The following is a 16,066-nucleotide window of genomic DNA, read 5'->3' on the forward strand; positions in this document are numbered from 1 at the left end:
CATCCATACTGGTGCCGCTGCTTGGCCTCGTGTCTGAGTCGGTGGAGCTAGGTTGAGATCCAACGAAAAGGGGTAGGAAGAGGCCATTTGATTTCTCACTTCTTATCTTCTTTCTTTTCTCTTTTGTGTGTTTCTGAGTTTGTGTTTTTTACCCTTTCTTTTTTTTACCTTTTATAGACTTAGTTTTTGCTAACCCTAGCCATTGCGGTTCTGAGTTCTGTGCGGCCCTTACGGCTTATCTCTATATGTCGCCGCACCCGTTTCCCAACCCCCTTAATTGCATTTTCACCTTTCACCACCTTCAAGTGAAAAAGTCGTCGCGCCTTCCTACGAGTCTAATAATTCTAGCTTGGGGGATGTGAAAGCGGCCTCTGCACGCCGACACGTCCCTCGCCTATTTTCCCCTTGACTTCCCAGGAACCAAGGCATCAAGGACCACACTTTTTCTGTTTCGTAAATACCCGCCTTCGCACTCCCAATTCACGTTTCATTAAATTAAAATAAATAAACAAATAAAATAAATTAATAATAACATGTGGGCTTCGGACTTCATTGTGGGCTTCGGGTTTTCACCGTTGTTAGGTTTCAAGGTGGGTTAACTTTCTTTTGGGTTGGGCTTTCAATTGTTTGGGTTTTGGTTTGCGTAAGACTGTCTGTTTAGGGCTTACTGTTTTGTCTGTTTAGGGCTTTCTGTTTCGAGTGTTTTACTGTTTCATTTTTTTTCTTTTTTGTTTATTTGTTTGTTTGTTTTGTAATTTTTATTTTTGTAATTTTTTTTTTTTTTTTTGTGTTTTTTGTGTTTTTTTTTTTTTTTTTTTGTGGTTTATATTTACTTTAGTACCTTTCATTTCTTGTTATGACATTGCTTGTTCCTAATTTTTAAACATTGAGGACAATGTTCATTTCTAGGTTTGGGGGTATTGGAGTTTAGCATGTAAAATTGGTTTTTCCTTAATTTAATTTAATTTATTTTTTATTTGCTTGTTTTTATTTTTATTTTATTTTGTTAAGTCTTGCTTTAATTTTGATTTTGATTTTGATTTTGATTTTATTCACTTTCCGAACACATTTGATGAGATTGTGATAAATGTTTGCATGACTTAAATGAAAATTGAATTTTATTTATTATTTATTTTTTTTCCTTGTAAATTTTTATTGTAAAAAAAAATAAAATTAATTAATTGATTAATTTGGCATCGTTCTAGCATGATATGTTCGAAACCTTCTTTGCACTTGCCATTTGTTTCATAATTCTCCAATTAAAGGATTTGCATGACCCAAAGAATTGTATCAAGCATAAATTAGACTTATATAACCATAAATGTGAGCTTTTGAGCCTTGTGCTTCATTTCATGAGTGTTATACACATACTCTTATTTTCTTGTCATCAAAGTTGTTGTTTGATCTCATTATTCATTGATTTGGTTGAATACTTAAAAGTCATTCATTCTTTTGCAATTCGATTTCATGACATTTAAGAAATGATATTAGGCCCTCTTTGGATCGTTTGTACCTTTCAAGCTAACCTTATGCATGCTTAAGCATGATTTTCCATTGTTAACCATTTTGAGCCTACATGTAAACCTTTTCTTTCATTTACCAATTATATTTCCTTGCCTTAGCCTGAAAAACAAATATTTACCTTTCTAAGGAACTCATGAGCTTTAATTGGGATGTGTTTTTCATACTAAGTTTAGGAATTGGTGTTACATTTTGAAGAAAAAAAAAAAAATCACACAATTGGTGAAAGAAAAGAGAAAAGTTGTGATTAAGTGGTGGTTGAATGAAATTTCATTTTTGGGCCTTCAAAATAAATTGGTGTTTAAGGAAAGGAGTATGAATCATTGTAAATGAAGGTATAAGGAGTTTTGATCGCGTAAAAGAAAAAATCTAATCGTGATGATTCGAAGTCTTGTAAACAATTGTTTTATGCTCTTATATTTTGAGTTTCTTGGACTTTGTTTTATCCATACCCTTCATTTCTTACTCACCTTACACCCTTGGCCCCATTACAACCTATGCTAAAGACCTAAATTGATCTTAAATGTCATGTGGTTGAATTGCATTCATTTTTTCTACTTTTAAGTGTTTGGCATCCTTCTTGAGATCATATTAATGCAAGTCCTTCATCTTTTTATTTCGAGTTAAGTCCTTATGGTTTAACTCTAACCTCATGTTTATAACTGAGTATTGCATTGTAGCCCTCTTCCGAGTGATTCATTTGTGAGAGGACAACTTTGGTGATTTTTGAAGTTGAACTTATGCTTTGTATGATTTTTGAAATTGTGTGAAAACTAAGATTGGGGAATTTGTTGCATTTGGCTATCACACTACTACACTTTGAGCATATTGTGTTTAGAACTTTGCCGCTTTGTAAATAATGTCTAAAAATTGAGCTTTTATTGTTAAAACGTTTAAGTCATGTGCATGAGTCATTTCTCTTCAGAAAATGTTCGGAAAAATTGTTTTAAGTTCTTTGTGTTTTTGTGTTTGTTTTTGTTTTTGGTTTTGCTTAAGGACTAACAATCTTTAAGTTTTCTAATTACTTTGTTTTACAGAGTCAGTAAAACGTTTGTGGGTATCGTATCTGTTAAACCCTCAGGAGACACAACTCCTCCTACTAGGGATGCCTAGAGGTTTAAAGGCTTGTTGCATATGCTAAATGCAATCGAGTTACCTACGAAAGTGGTTTAGTTAACTTATAGTTTTGTTTTTAACTTTGTTTTGTGTTGTTTTGCTCGAGGACTAGCAAAATCTAGGTTTGGGGGTATTTGATCGGTTCATAATTGTATATCATTTTGTACCCTTCTAGCTTATGATTTGGTTATGTTTTTTTAGTTAAACTTGTGCTTTTAATCCTTTTTGTGTTTATCTTTCAGTTCATTGAGCTTTAGGTAATAATGAGGGCTTTGGATAGTAAATGATGCAATCCATGCATGTTAGGACCTAATTTGGATGAATGGATGAAGAGCTTAAAGACAAACTCAATTTTGGCTACAGTCCCCTGCCAGCCCAGTTTCGTAGGTCATATTGCAAGCTTTGTTTCAGCAACCTACATAGCTCGGATGAGGCCACATTCTTCATGAAAGTTGTTCCAATGGGTGTATACTATAACATATCCAAAATTCAGCCCCATTGGATAAATATGGAGTCTGTTACCTAGCAAACACAGAACCATGCTCATGATGGATTTTATCAGCGCGCAAAATGAGTTAGCAATTTGTTTTGGCCTTAACTTCCTCCTCCGACCTTGGATTGGCCCAAATGATATATGGCTGGAAAGAAGACATTCTGAACTTCAAGTTTGAGTGCTTAAAGTCTTAATTTGCTTAAGGGAAGCCCAATTCGTAAGCCCTTGAAGTTGCTGGTCATGCTGACCTCAGGATGAGCTATTATTTCTGGTTGGAAGCTTGGTCATGGTGACATGAAGATGAGCTAGGGCTGCTGGTGGGATTTATTAGTGAAGTGCATCAACCATTTCAGATTTTATAATGGAAGTGTTGTATGCATTAGTGAAGTGCATCAACCATTTCAGATTTTATAAAACAAGTGTTGTATGCATTAGCCATACTTAATTCAGATTTTCAGCTTCCTTAGGCCTATATATAGTGAGGTTTCCCAAGCTTGTAAACACACCCCAAGGGGGGGAGCTCTCAAACACTTCTCTAGAGCTCCCTTCCCTTCTCTCCCTCAAATTCTCTTAGTTTCCTTTGTAGTTCTCAATTGTTGTAATAAGATCATTCTACTAAATTTTCTTCTCCAAATCTCTCAAACACTTCTCCCATCTCTAAAGTTCTCCAAACACTTCTCCTCCCTTCTCCAAATTTCCCAAACACATTTCCCTTCTCTTCCAAAAGTCTCCATGTCTCAAACACTTCACAAACACCTTTCTCTCCACTCCCTAAGTTCCCAAAGTCTCCAAGTTCACAAACATTCTCCATGTTCTCCAAACACTTTCTCAAACAACTCTCTACTTCTACTTTCTTCTCCAAAAAGCCTCCATATCCTCAAACACTTTTCCCAAACACTTCTCCTTTCTTCCTCAAAGTTCTCTTAGTCTCTCTTTAATATTTTCTTAGTTGTAATTTATTTTTCTTGTAATGTACATTCTTTCTTAAGTATTCAAGTTTGATAAGTTTCCAAGTTTCAATTATGGTTTTTGTTCTTATTCATTATGCTTATAAGTTAATATGCTAGTTTGAATGATTGATCACCATTTAGGCTTGCATGTTAGCTATCTTGGTTTGAATTAAGAGTAGACACCATGCTTTAATTCGAATTGAACTATGAATAGGAAGAGTATGTATGGACATTCGACAACAGGGATTAGATACATGCTTGGTTGTTTAAATTGTTCTTCTATGCTTAATGGGTTCCTAATGCTTAATTTTAGGTTAGACAACAAATGATCAAATTAGGGAATTAGGAACACAAGGTTATGACCACACACCATGGCTTAATCATACTTTAGCTAGAATCAATCCATTAATCTAATTGAACTTGGGAACTTATCTACTTGAGTTAGTTATTTTCTTTCTTCCTTGTTTTATTTATTTCCTTTTTTTTTCATTTCTGTTTTGTGTAGGGAAAATGAATTGGATCATTCAATCACCAATCCTCGTGGGATCGACCTCGCACTTACATATGCTATACTACCAAACGGCTCGTGCACTTGCGAGTATCACAAGTTGAGGATGCAACTGAATCCATTTTGGTGCAGCTGAAATCCACACAACAGTAGTATGAGGCCCATCTGGAGATTCTATTGGGCTGATTGGCTCGGTGAGTACCGAGCGTCAACAAGTCCCCCAACTCTCTAGGCAAGTTTCCTTGGGTGGGGAGTTGTCCAGTGCTTTTGGGGCAGTGCCTAGCGGTCGGCTCGGATCAGGCCGACTGCTTAGGTTAGTCCCCCAACTCCCCAGGGAAGGGTTGCCTTGCCTCAGGAATGCGAACGGTTTGGACAGGTGTCAGGGGCTCGGGCGGTGTGCCATTTATTGCAGGTGAAATGATGGGGCGTCCGGGAAGACGGAAAGGGTGGGACGTTCGGGTCGTGTCGATTGATGGGAAGGAAGATGTGGCACCATGTGTCATGATTTGAAGGAGGGCGGCAGGCAGATCGAACAGTGGGGAGTGACGGCGTTTGCCTATATATATCATGAGTTGGGGAGTTTCGCCATTTTCGCCCAGTTTTGAAAGTTTTGAATTTCCACGGTGTTCCTCTGGTTGTGGATTGGAGAAGCTTGAGTTGGTGCGTGCGAGGGAGGAACCCAGGACCGGAGCTGTGCTAGGAGGTCATCTGAGTCAGGTGAGAGATCCTTCTACCCTGCTTTCTGTACTTCTGTGGCGAGGGAGAGCGGGCGCAGGGGGAGAAGAAGAAAATGGCGTTTGGAGAGGGGAGTGAGAGTGGGTCCAGTAGGAGTAGTATAAACTTTGGGGTTCTGGACGATGCCTGACATCAGCTGGGTGATAGGCCAGGTGTGGGGGTGGGGGCTGCGCCCTCGGTGGTTGTACTGCCGAGCTCATCGGACGAGACTGAGGGGGAGGCCGAGGCAAAAAGGGGGAATTTGGAGAGGCATCCAGATGCTGAGGTAGCTGAGACAGAGGCTGAGGTGGAAAGGGTTAAGGAGGCCGAGGACCCTGATCGGCCCAGGGTAGATTTGGATGGGGTACCTTTGGCGGTCAACAATGTGCGAGGCTCGGGAGAGCCGACGTGTTCGTATAGGCAGAGAGTGTCTGTGCATTCGTACTTCTATGAGGAGCGGGAGTGGTCCGCGAATGGGCTGCTGAGCCGTATGACGCACGACCTTTTGGAGAGGATCCGGCGGGAGTACGATGTCCCAAAGGATGTCATTTTTGCACTACCGCAAGAGGACGACCGCCCGAACCCACCGCTGAGGAGTTGGGTGACCTTGTACTGGGAGATGTTCAAGAATGAGCTGTGATTGCCTCTGCACCCCTTTGTGCAGAGGTGGATGGCTTTTCTCGACGTTGCCCCACATCAGATGAACCCCAATCTGCTGAGGACAGTTTTTTCAATGTTCGTGCTGTGGAAGAGGCACCATAACATTGAACCGAGCACGAACATTCTGAGGTGTTGCTTCGGATTGAGGAAGAGCCCGAAACAGGCGAGTTTTTTCTGCTTGCAGGGGAAGTTGTTGGAGAACAACCCAACTTCTCAAAAGTCGTGGAAGGATCATTAGTTCTTTGCTACTGGGCATTGGGAGGTGGCCTCAGGGGTTGGGAGGTGGCCTCAGGGGTAGAGAGGCCGAGGGCACTAGTGGCGAGGCGTTTTAGGGAGAAAGGTGGGGTGTTGTGACTTCGTAGCGAGGCGTTTTTTTTTTTTTGGGCCCAAGTAAAATAGAACAGATTCAATTACGAAAACTCCTTTTCCTTACAGGATTGAGAAACATTTATGCTATAGTATTTCCTACCTTGAGTGGGTGAGCAAGCCAGTAGGAAATCAATTAGGTTTTGCTTTTGGGCAAACGTCAATTTCCATATTTGACGAAAGCTCTTGAGTTAAGAGTTTTGTTGGGTCTGTGTTGTTTTCTTAAGATAGTTTGAATGGAGAATTATTGGTTCCTTAAGCCGCTCAATGAAGGAAGTTTTGGAGTTGTATGGAAGGCTTTGCAATGGGTGACTGGTGAGATTGTTGCAATTAAGCAACTGAAGAATGAAGTATCGAGGTTGACTTCATGGGAGGAGTTTCTCCAATTGGCGGAAGTTGAGTCTCTGTCTCAGTTGAAGAAGCACCCGAATATTGTCAATTTGAAACAAGCTTTCATGGGATTTGATGGCACTGCTTCCCTTGTCTTTGAATTCATAGAGGGCAACTTATCTCAATTTATGCAACTACACAAGAAGAGATTCAATGAGGCACAAATCAGGAATGTGTGTCATCAAATTCTTCTTGGGCTAGATCACATACACAAGAATTGGTGGTGCCACCGTGACCTCAAACCGGAAAACTTGTTGGTGAAGCAAGGTGTTTGACCCAATGGTAGTTACAGGATCAAAATGAAGGTGAGCTAAGAGCTTTTCTATTTCGGTCCAGGGAGAGAGTGATATTTCAATGGTGAATTGTTGGGCCTAATCTTGCATCCTTTTCTTTCTTTTCACTCCTCTTTTCTCTTTTCCTTTTTTTCCTGGCCCCTTCTCTAAGTCCTTCTCCCTCTATTTATAGGCAAAAGGAAAGGGTTGCGTCGCAAGCCGGCCACCTCGGCTCGGCGCCGAGCTGTTTGCGTCACGTCAGATCTATCAGAGGAAGAACGTCTCAGATTCGCTGCTAGGAGCGGGTGTGTACAGAAGTAGCCTTTTCTGCGTAAACGGCGTTAGTCCCATCCGGAAAGGAGGGGGAGGTCTACGCGACCAACACCTGGCTTCTGAGGGGATAGGGCGCGTTTTACGAGGTGAGGCGGGTCGGTAGTCAGAGAGGGTCTTGTCACTGACGTGGGGTTCTGCTGGCGTAGTATGAGGCCCATCTGTTGAGTTTCTATTGGGCCGATGGGCTTTAGTAGGTGCCGAGTGTCAGAGTTATGCAGGCGTAGTATGAGGCCCATCTGAAGATTCTATTGGGCCGCTAGGCTCGGTGAGTACCGAGCGTCAACAACCCTATATGACATGGCCAAGTTATAAACGCTGAATTGCTTGGACGATTCAAATATTGCGAAATGCAAATAAATGGGTAAACTCTAAATGCAGCGATTCAGAATCACTTTTTTACAGTGTATAATTAAACAACTAGCTTTACAATTACAAGAGGAAAGTCTTAAAACTCTAGTTACCTTCTCCCTTAACGGAGTCCTAAAACCTTCACTTTCTTCCATGGTTTCTCTATAATCACTTGTCATTTTCATTGCACTCAAACTTCTGCAAGTGACAATTAATCAGCACCAAATCAAATAATAAATTGTTTGGCCAAAATATGTATCTAACTTATAATAATGATGGTGTACGAAACCCGTACTGTAGCAATTATAGGGCAACTCAATTGTCATGGATTGGTTTGGTTTCATTATCTAGTAGTAACTTCTAGCTAAATCTGAAGTGAACCCATACGTGACCATTCAACCGGAGCCAGTGGTCCTCCCACAAAAACCCGAACCTTTCATTTTCCTTGGTAGCTCTAATTTAAGTCCATGCATTTGCCATCACATATTTACAATCAAGCTACATGGCTCTTTTCTTTTTCTTTTTTGTTGTCTATCTAATTTCTAACACAATTAAAATGCTGTGGGGCTCTTAATGTACTTCTGGGGCCTAATGCCAACCAAGGGTTATTTCTTATATCGTGAGGTTGTACTCAGACTCTGTTGCAATTTTTTATTCAATATTTAAATTCATGACTTTTTAAAATAAAAAAAATTAAAGATGCATTTCTACATGATTATCATATCATCCAAATAAATAGTTATAGTAATGTGTGAGACTTGTTAGTGGACTTTTCAATTTTGAAGTGTGATAAACACCCTTAAACTCGAGACATTACGAATTCAATCCAGTCCAATATAATTTCATATTGGAAATTCCAATATAAAACCACCAAACCAAAGGAGACTCCAAGTTCAAATTATGGTGGAAATTCCAATTTTAAGTGCTTGATTATAAAGGTTTTTTCTTTGGTGCTAGAATGTTGCATTCAAATAACTTAGATTATTAGGCTGTCGTGTTTTTTTTATAGTCGTTCATCTTATAAATGAATTTATTCAATGAATCCAAGGGGGAAAAAAGTTCACCAAGACAAAAGTACATTTTTCATGGTACACATAGAAGAGGTTAACTAGAATAATGACATCATGAATGTGAAACTTCCCTATCTCCGTTTCATTGTCTCATAGAGAAAGAGAGGGGCAATGAAGTGTTTCTCTGTGCTTAGGCCGGCCAGAAAGTAACAACCAAACTAGTGTTTGCATAGACATTCTAAGAAGTCTCCTCTTTCACTTTCTTAGATATTAATTACGTGCCCACCAAGTCCCTGCCCAAATTGACTTGAATTAATGCTTTTGGTTTTCCTTTCAGAGTGTATAATTGAGGAAGATGATTATGTGCTCAAAAAGATGATATAGCTCTTCTTCTTTTTGTCACAATAGAAGTAAATAAAAAAGATGGCTGGGCTTGGAAGGTTTCCTGGGGTAGATCTGCCTCCAAGAAGAAGAAAACAAACCCACCGTCAAGAAAGTTATGCCAAGTATAGAGAAGCACCACCACTGAGGGAATGGCTGGAGCCATCCGTGAACCAAGTGACCTCCATGGATTTGGATGAAGCAACTCACAAAGCTCGCAGGAGGCTAGAGAAGAGGCTTGGCTATTGCAGACCCTCCTCAAGGTTCTGCCTCTTCTCTTTGTTTTTCTCCTTACTCAGCTAGTCTCTTATATATACATTTACCAATTTTTTTTAAATTCTTTTTATTATTGAACATGTACCCAATTGATCAAATTAGTAGAAAAGATGCTGCAATGGGTTCAAATACAAAAGGATTGGGCAGGTCATGGGGCTTCTTCTCTGTGATCAGCAGAAATGTAACAGCAGACAGAGAGGTTTGTGCTATTTGCTTAGAAAGTTTTGAGGCAGGAGAGCAGGCCATGGACCTCAGTTGTGCCCATAAGTTCCACTCCAATTGTCTTCTGCCATGGCTTCATGCCCATCCAGATTGCCCTTATTGTAGGACCCCTGTTTCTTAATATTCAATCAAGCAGAAACAGCCATCCAGTTCCAGATTCCAGAGCTACCTGCAGGGCATGGCTGCATTATGCATGCCCATTTTGAAAAGATGGTTTCACATTCTTGGTTGTATCAGCAATCTTGTTTGGTGTGTTAAATAATGTGCAGTACTTGTAAGATTTATAGTTGGCTGAAAGATGTTATTTTACTAGGATTATTGCCCATTTGCCTTAGACATATAGACTATATATAGTCCATCTACTAGCCATTTTCTTGAAGATGGCACAAATGGTCTTTATAGGAGGACTTGACAAAATTGGAATTCAGTCCAAGCCAATTCTAGAGAGTCTCATCCCTCTAGAGGGTACTTGTAAGATACAATATGTTAAATTATTGTCCAACTATTCAGCTTCAGTATTTGTAAGTTTATCAAACAATGGTCATTCTTCCAACTTTTGGCAAAATAAAATAAAATAATAATAATAAAAAATCAATGGTCATAATATTAGTTTAACTTAATTGAAATAGTCCAATTTAGGTTGAGAGACCTAGGGATGGCAAAAATCCCCAACGGGTTGAGTCCCCGACCCTAATGGAGGGAGATTTCATGGGAAAATCGGGGGTGGGTATGAGGATTCCCCAATTGTAAAATACCCGATCGGTAAAGGGTCATGAATGGTATTGTTATCCCTATCCCCGAACCCGTCCCGGTAAGTCATATTTAATTTGTTTAAATTTTTTTTACTTTATATTATTTGTATTCAATAATTTGTTAGAATTATGTGTATAATACGTGAATTTTTTGTGTGTTATTGAAAATTTTGTAAACAATATGTGTATTAATCATGAAAAATACGTACATAAATGTTGAACACGAGCATTGTATGTTTGCTTTTTTTTTAAACGTGAATTTTACCGAGTCTTTAAGACATATACAAAACACGGATGTATTATTGAAAAATAGGTACGTAAGTGTCTAATGCAGTATTAAACATGAAAATGCTAAATTCTTTATACGGGTAATAACTCTGGAAAAGTGAAAAATCAAAAGTGGACAATAGAGACTCGGGTAATGGCCTAATAGTAATGGATAATGCTCTAAACTACTCTTATTGATGAACGAAAATTGGGGAAAAAATATATAAGAAAAAGAGGATCCTAGTGTGTGTATATATATATAAAGAGTATAGCCATTCGGTTATACTATTCATTAAAAAATAATTATTTTATAAATAAATAAATAAATAAAAAGAGAGAGAGACGGGTAAAGCCGACCGGTTATCCTTTTTTTTATAAAAAAATAAAAAAAGAAGTATAGCCGTGCGGCCATACGATTTATTTTTAAAAAATTTAAAAACGAAGCTCTTGTGTAAAAACAGTAAAGCCGCGCGGCTATACTAGTTTTTATAGAATAGCCGTGCGGCTATACTATTTAAATACATTATTGGCATGTTTACTAATCCGGAATTGAATTAGGGGGAATTGAATTGAGGAGTTGGATTGAGGAGAATTAGATTCCGGATTCCTAATGAAGTTGTTTACTAAACCATATGGATTGAGGGGAGTTAGATTCCGAATTCCTATTGAAGTTGTTTACTAAACCATAAGGAATTGGGGTATAAGTGGTACTAATTACTAAAATGTCCTCATTTTTTGGTTAAAGTAGATGGTGTATTTGGAATTTTGAAAATTGTGTGAGGATATAATGGGTAAAAAAGATGAATTCCTAATGGGTGAATTCTCCAGGAATTAGAATACCACCTCCCATTCAGTAATTGAATTCCTCCAAAATCAGGAATTCAATTCCTAATTTTGTGTGGGCCCCGCTTACTTTTTCAATTTCTTATGTGAAGTAAACGCAGGAATTCTCTATAGGCGGAATTCAATTCCTGATGAGAATTCCAATTCCTGATTAGTAAACATGCCATATATGTAAATGGTATGCAGCTATACTATTTAATTAAAAAAATGACCATCCTAGTTGCATTAGTTTATACTTATAGATATTAATTTGGTATAGCCGCGTAGCTATACGAATAAAATACGTACTTGTTTTATTCGGCAAAATTTTGGCAAATTACAACTTAAAAGTTCAGCCACTATATAATATTTTAATATAATTTATTTAAAATTTTATTTATTTATATTATTTGTATAAATAAATTATATAAAAAAAATCGAGTATAGCCTCCTAGCAGCTATACTATTTATTTTAAAATGTAAAAAAAAGGGACTCGCCCAACGCCTAGGCGCCCGCTTGTGAAAAACAGTATAGCCGGCTATACTGTTGTTAATACCACTTTGCAAAACCCAAGGGAAGGTATCGTATAGTAGTGTAGCTCGGAAGTCCGAGTGTCATATCCACATAGAGCAATGTAAAGAAAATAACATGAAAAACAACAAGTGTGATTGAGAGGTAGATTTATGCAAGATTTGATTTAGAGAAAATTTAATTGATTAAAATATTAAGGCATTGGGGTTCCACTTTTAACATAAGCATGCAACTCTTAATAATTTGATCCACAAAATATTTTCCAATGTAGTTGTTCAAAATAATTAAAGCTCTTTTTAATTTCCTTTAGAAGTATTCTAAGCATAACTTGTACCATTGGCAACAAACTATCAAAAAATAAACTTCATCAAAATTCTATTAATCTTTACTAATTCTCTTCTCTTTTAAAAGCATGAAAGTTTTTACTACACAATGGGAAAAACATGATTGAACCCATGAAATAGATTATCAAACATTCATCAATTAATTAAAAAAGAAAACTACAAATTCCATTTGAACAAAAACTACAAAATCACATTAAAGCTTAAGTTTGGATCAAACTAATGAAAATTACATACTCATATTAAAAGCTTTCTCCCTAGCTAGTTTCCCATAAAATAAAAGTAAAACAAATTAAAACTAAAAGAATTGGAGGAAGGAGAGAGAGCTCAAGAGAAGATTCTGAGCTTGGTGTGTGTTGAATGTTGTGGAGGATCTCTCTATTTATAGGAGAAGCTCATGTTGCAACCTTGCAATATGTCTTGAATAAATTATTATCCCATCATGCCATTCCCGCAGCTATCTTCTTCTTTAATTCTTCAATTGATGCTCCACTTCCATTGTTTATTGCCATCATGATTCCATTTCCTTATCTCTTTCCTTTTATTCCTCACTTTCTCATTCTTTATATTTCCTTTTGATTGGCTGGGCAATACCCAATTTTCCTTTGCTATTCTTTTCCTTTGGTGGCCAACCATCTCTCTTTTTCCATTCCTTTGGTATGTGCAAACCTCCAAAAGGTAGCCTTTCATCATCTTGTTGCCAACCCACGTGAATGCCCATGGCATGTTTATTGTGCATAGTCCAAGTTGATTAAGCCATCCTTGTAACAACAACACCTCACATGTGACATACCCATGTATCAAAGCAATTAGTCCAAAATTAAACAAATAAGATACTAACAAATATCATTTAAGGGATATTACATGTAATAATTACGTGCTCATCAACTGTTTTTTTTTTAATCATAGTATAGCCGCGGGGCTATAGTATTTAAATAAATTATATGTACATGGTATAGTGTTGCATTCCTAAGAGGACACAAATTAATGTGCAAACAACCAATTAAAAATACCCGCAAGTGCACGAATCTATTGAAGTATAGATTATGTAAGTATGGGGTCGATCCCACGAAGAACTTGTCGGCTTCTTATAAGTTCTAATTTGAGTACGTAAAAAAACACTTAATTGACACACCACAAATGCACAAATGCAAAATGGAAACTAAAAATGAGTAAAGAAGTGTAAAAGAAATGAAACAACACAAGAAAACTAAACAAAAACAAAAACAGCATTTTCTATCGCCATTTTATCACCACTTTATCACCTGTAAAGCCTAAACCCTAATTCACGTTCTTTATACGGTTGGATTCAGCACAGAAAATCCAAGAACACATCGCGGACCAAAGGTCCAAAACAATTACGGAAACAGATAAAATTTAGTAACAAAGACACATAATGTGTCAAACACGCAACTCACACACACATTGGGGGGGGGGGGGGGTTTGATTTGTTTGAAGTGACCTATTTCTATTGCATGAAAGTAAATGGACTTTGAATTTAAATGAGAATGGCAGAGATGAATTATCAAAGAGTGGAATCAAGATGTAACAAACACTAGGGTTTTGGAATCCACCCTAAACAATTAAACCAATGTTCATGGATATTCAAGTGATGAACTCTAAACGTGTTGATGAAGATGTTCGCAATCAAGACCATGGGTCGTGGCTCAAGACGCATTGATTCTCTCTAATATACGTAAAGTGCATGGTTCGTGCTACAATACTTGTGCCCTCCCCATAACCGAACCTAGGTATGGTTCGTACTTCGATTCAATTACAAGGAGAACCCATTAAGTTCAAAGAGAATATGAACATCACAAGAATCATAATAGCATGATGTTTACATTAGGTATTCAAGAAACCAAATCACATGGATGATTCTTACTTCATCCATTTATTTCTTAGGATAACATGAAGATACACATAATCCCAACAATCTCAAGAAGCATGCTTTCAAAGATGGCCAACCAAGGAAAAACACACATCAAGGATAGATTAATTTGGTGAATTGGAATTCATCAACAATATCTAGAAATTCATACACTCAAGCATCAAAACAATAAGGTAATCATGTTTAGGGCTTCAACCTAAGCCCTAGCTATGGAGTTTAGTTCCTCATAATCATTTCAAACACAAATTCGAAATATAACTAGAAAGAGTTTACAGATTTGGAAATGATGAAAGCTTGAAGTCTTCAATGGTGGAAGTCTTCCCCCTTCTTCCTGCGGCTGCACCTCCCTCTCCTTCCTTAGCTTTTAGCTCTCCAATCTGCTCCTCAATTGTGGAATGATGTAATGAATCCAATACCCCCGTTGAAAAGCCTCTCCAATATCAGATTACACTCCCTTTGCTTCCCTCTCTCCTCCTTTCCAGCTTTACTTTTAGTATTCTAATGCAAAGTCTTCACCCATTGTCTTCTTGTCCCCTTGCAAATAATGAAGCCTTGTCCTCACAAAGATGCCAAATGCTTCAGAAAATATCTCATCTACTAAGGTAAATTCTTGTTACCAAGTGTTATGGTAACAAGAATAATCAAGATGACACAATGGAGGTAAAAGCTGGCCAATTCCGGATTTCCAGAGCTGTGGTAACATGCTGGATTGGTTGGATAGGCAATACTTGTCCAATGGAGCTCAAATTTGGATATGTTGTAGTTAACATCCATTGGAACAAGTCTCATGAAGATCATGACCTCATCCGAGCACCAGAGCATGTTGATCCCAGGCCAAGAAGTTGACCTACGAAAATGAACAAAAACAAAATTTATAACTAATAAAGCACTTTTAGCTCATTTTCATTCCAACCAAGGTAAAATCTAAGAAAACACAAAAAGGAAGTAAAAAGCTATAAAATGTCAAGAACTAACTCAAAATAGTGGGTGAATAACATGAAAAATCATGTGTAAAAATGAACCGAACATATAGCCGCGCGGCTATACTACTTAATAAATAAAAAATTAAGAAAAAATGACCCTCCTATTTGCATTAGTTTATACTTTATAGATAATATTTGGTATCGCTGCGCAGCTATACCAATAAAATATGTACGTGTTTTAACAACTTAAAAGTTCAGCCATTATATAATATTTTAATATAATTTAAATTTTTATTAGAATAACTTGGAGAAAAAATTAATAGCCTAGGTGATCTCTAGGTCTCTAAAAGGCTAAGTATTTTCTAAGGTAAACATACCATATCGTCAAAGTTGACTTGAAAAGCTAAAATATATATATAAGTAGTTATTTTTTTAACCAATGTAGTATGTCATATTCATAAAAAATATGCGAGGAACGCGTAGTTTTTCCTTTTAACCGATATAGTGTCAAGCTCACATAATAATTTGTGCGTGAGTATATCTAGACATTGTAGTCCACTAGCAACATTCAGTTAGGTGTTCAAATTTCTTTGTATTAGTTGAGGAGTTGAAGATATTACAATTCATAGTATCATCATCATCATAATTATTTGGCTTCCACAGAATGCTGCTGCTTCTGCGGTTTGACAAGTTTGGACGGTACACGCTAAGAAATTCGGTGGTCCGTGACCCATTGAGCATTGCTCAACCTATGAGTAGCATATAGCTCCTTAATGGCGGGGGCGTATATTTCAAAGATGATTGTGCATTTCCAACGGTCCCCTCCCTTCCCTCATCACGTTTGAAATTTTCAAACTGCCAATTTGGTCGGCTATTGCTTAAACTTCAAGTATAATTCATATTTCTTCTAAATTTTGATTTTTCGAAGTAAAGCTTAACATTTCTTCAAAGTTGAGAAAGGCTAAAGCCAAGTGGAGT

At 37.6% G+C, this 16,066-nt stretch overlaps 1 protein-coding gene across 1 annotated transcript; it reads left to right on the forward strand.

Annotated features, from left to right (window-relative positions):
- The first annotated feature begins 8,849 nt into the window (after window positions 1-8,849).
- LOC110768650 (uncharacterized) lies at window positions 8,850-10,075 on the forward strand. Its single transcript, XM_021972467.2, has 2 exons — window positions 8,850-9,325; window positions 9,441-10,075. Exons 1-2 carry the CDS (start codon window positions 9,105-9,107, stop codon window positions 9,679-9,681), a joined length of 462 nt encoding a protein of 153 aa, XP_021828159.1. The 5' UTR covers window positions 8,850-9,104; the 3' UTR covers window positions 9,682-10,075.
- The last annotated feature ends 5,991 nt before the right edge of the window (window positions 10,076-16,066 follow it).

The sequence above is a fragment of the Prunus avium genome, chromosome 1, assembly GCF_965620075.1.
Source record: "Prunus avium chromosome 1, drPruAviu1.hap1.1, whole genome shotgun sequence".
Lineage (NCBI taxonomy): Eukaryota > Viridiplantae > Streptophyta > Magnoliopsida > Rosales > Rosaceae > Prunus > Prunus avium.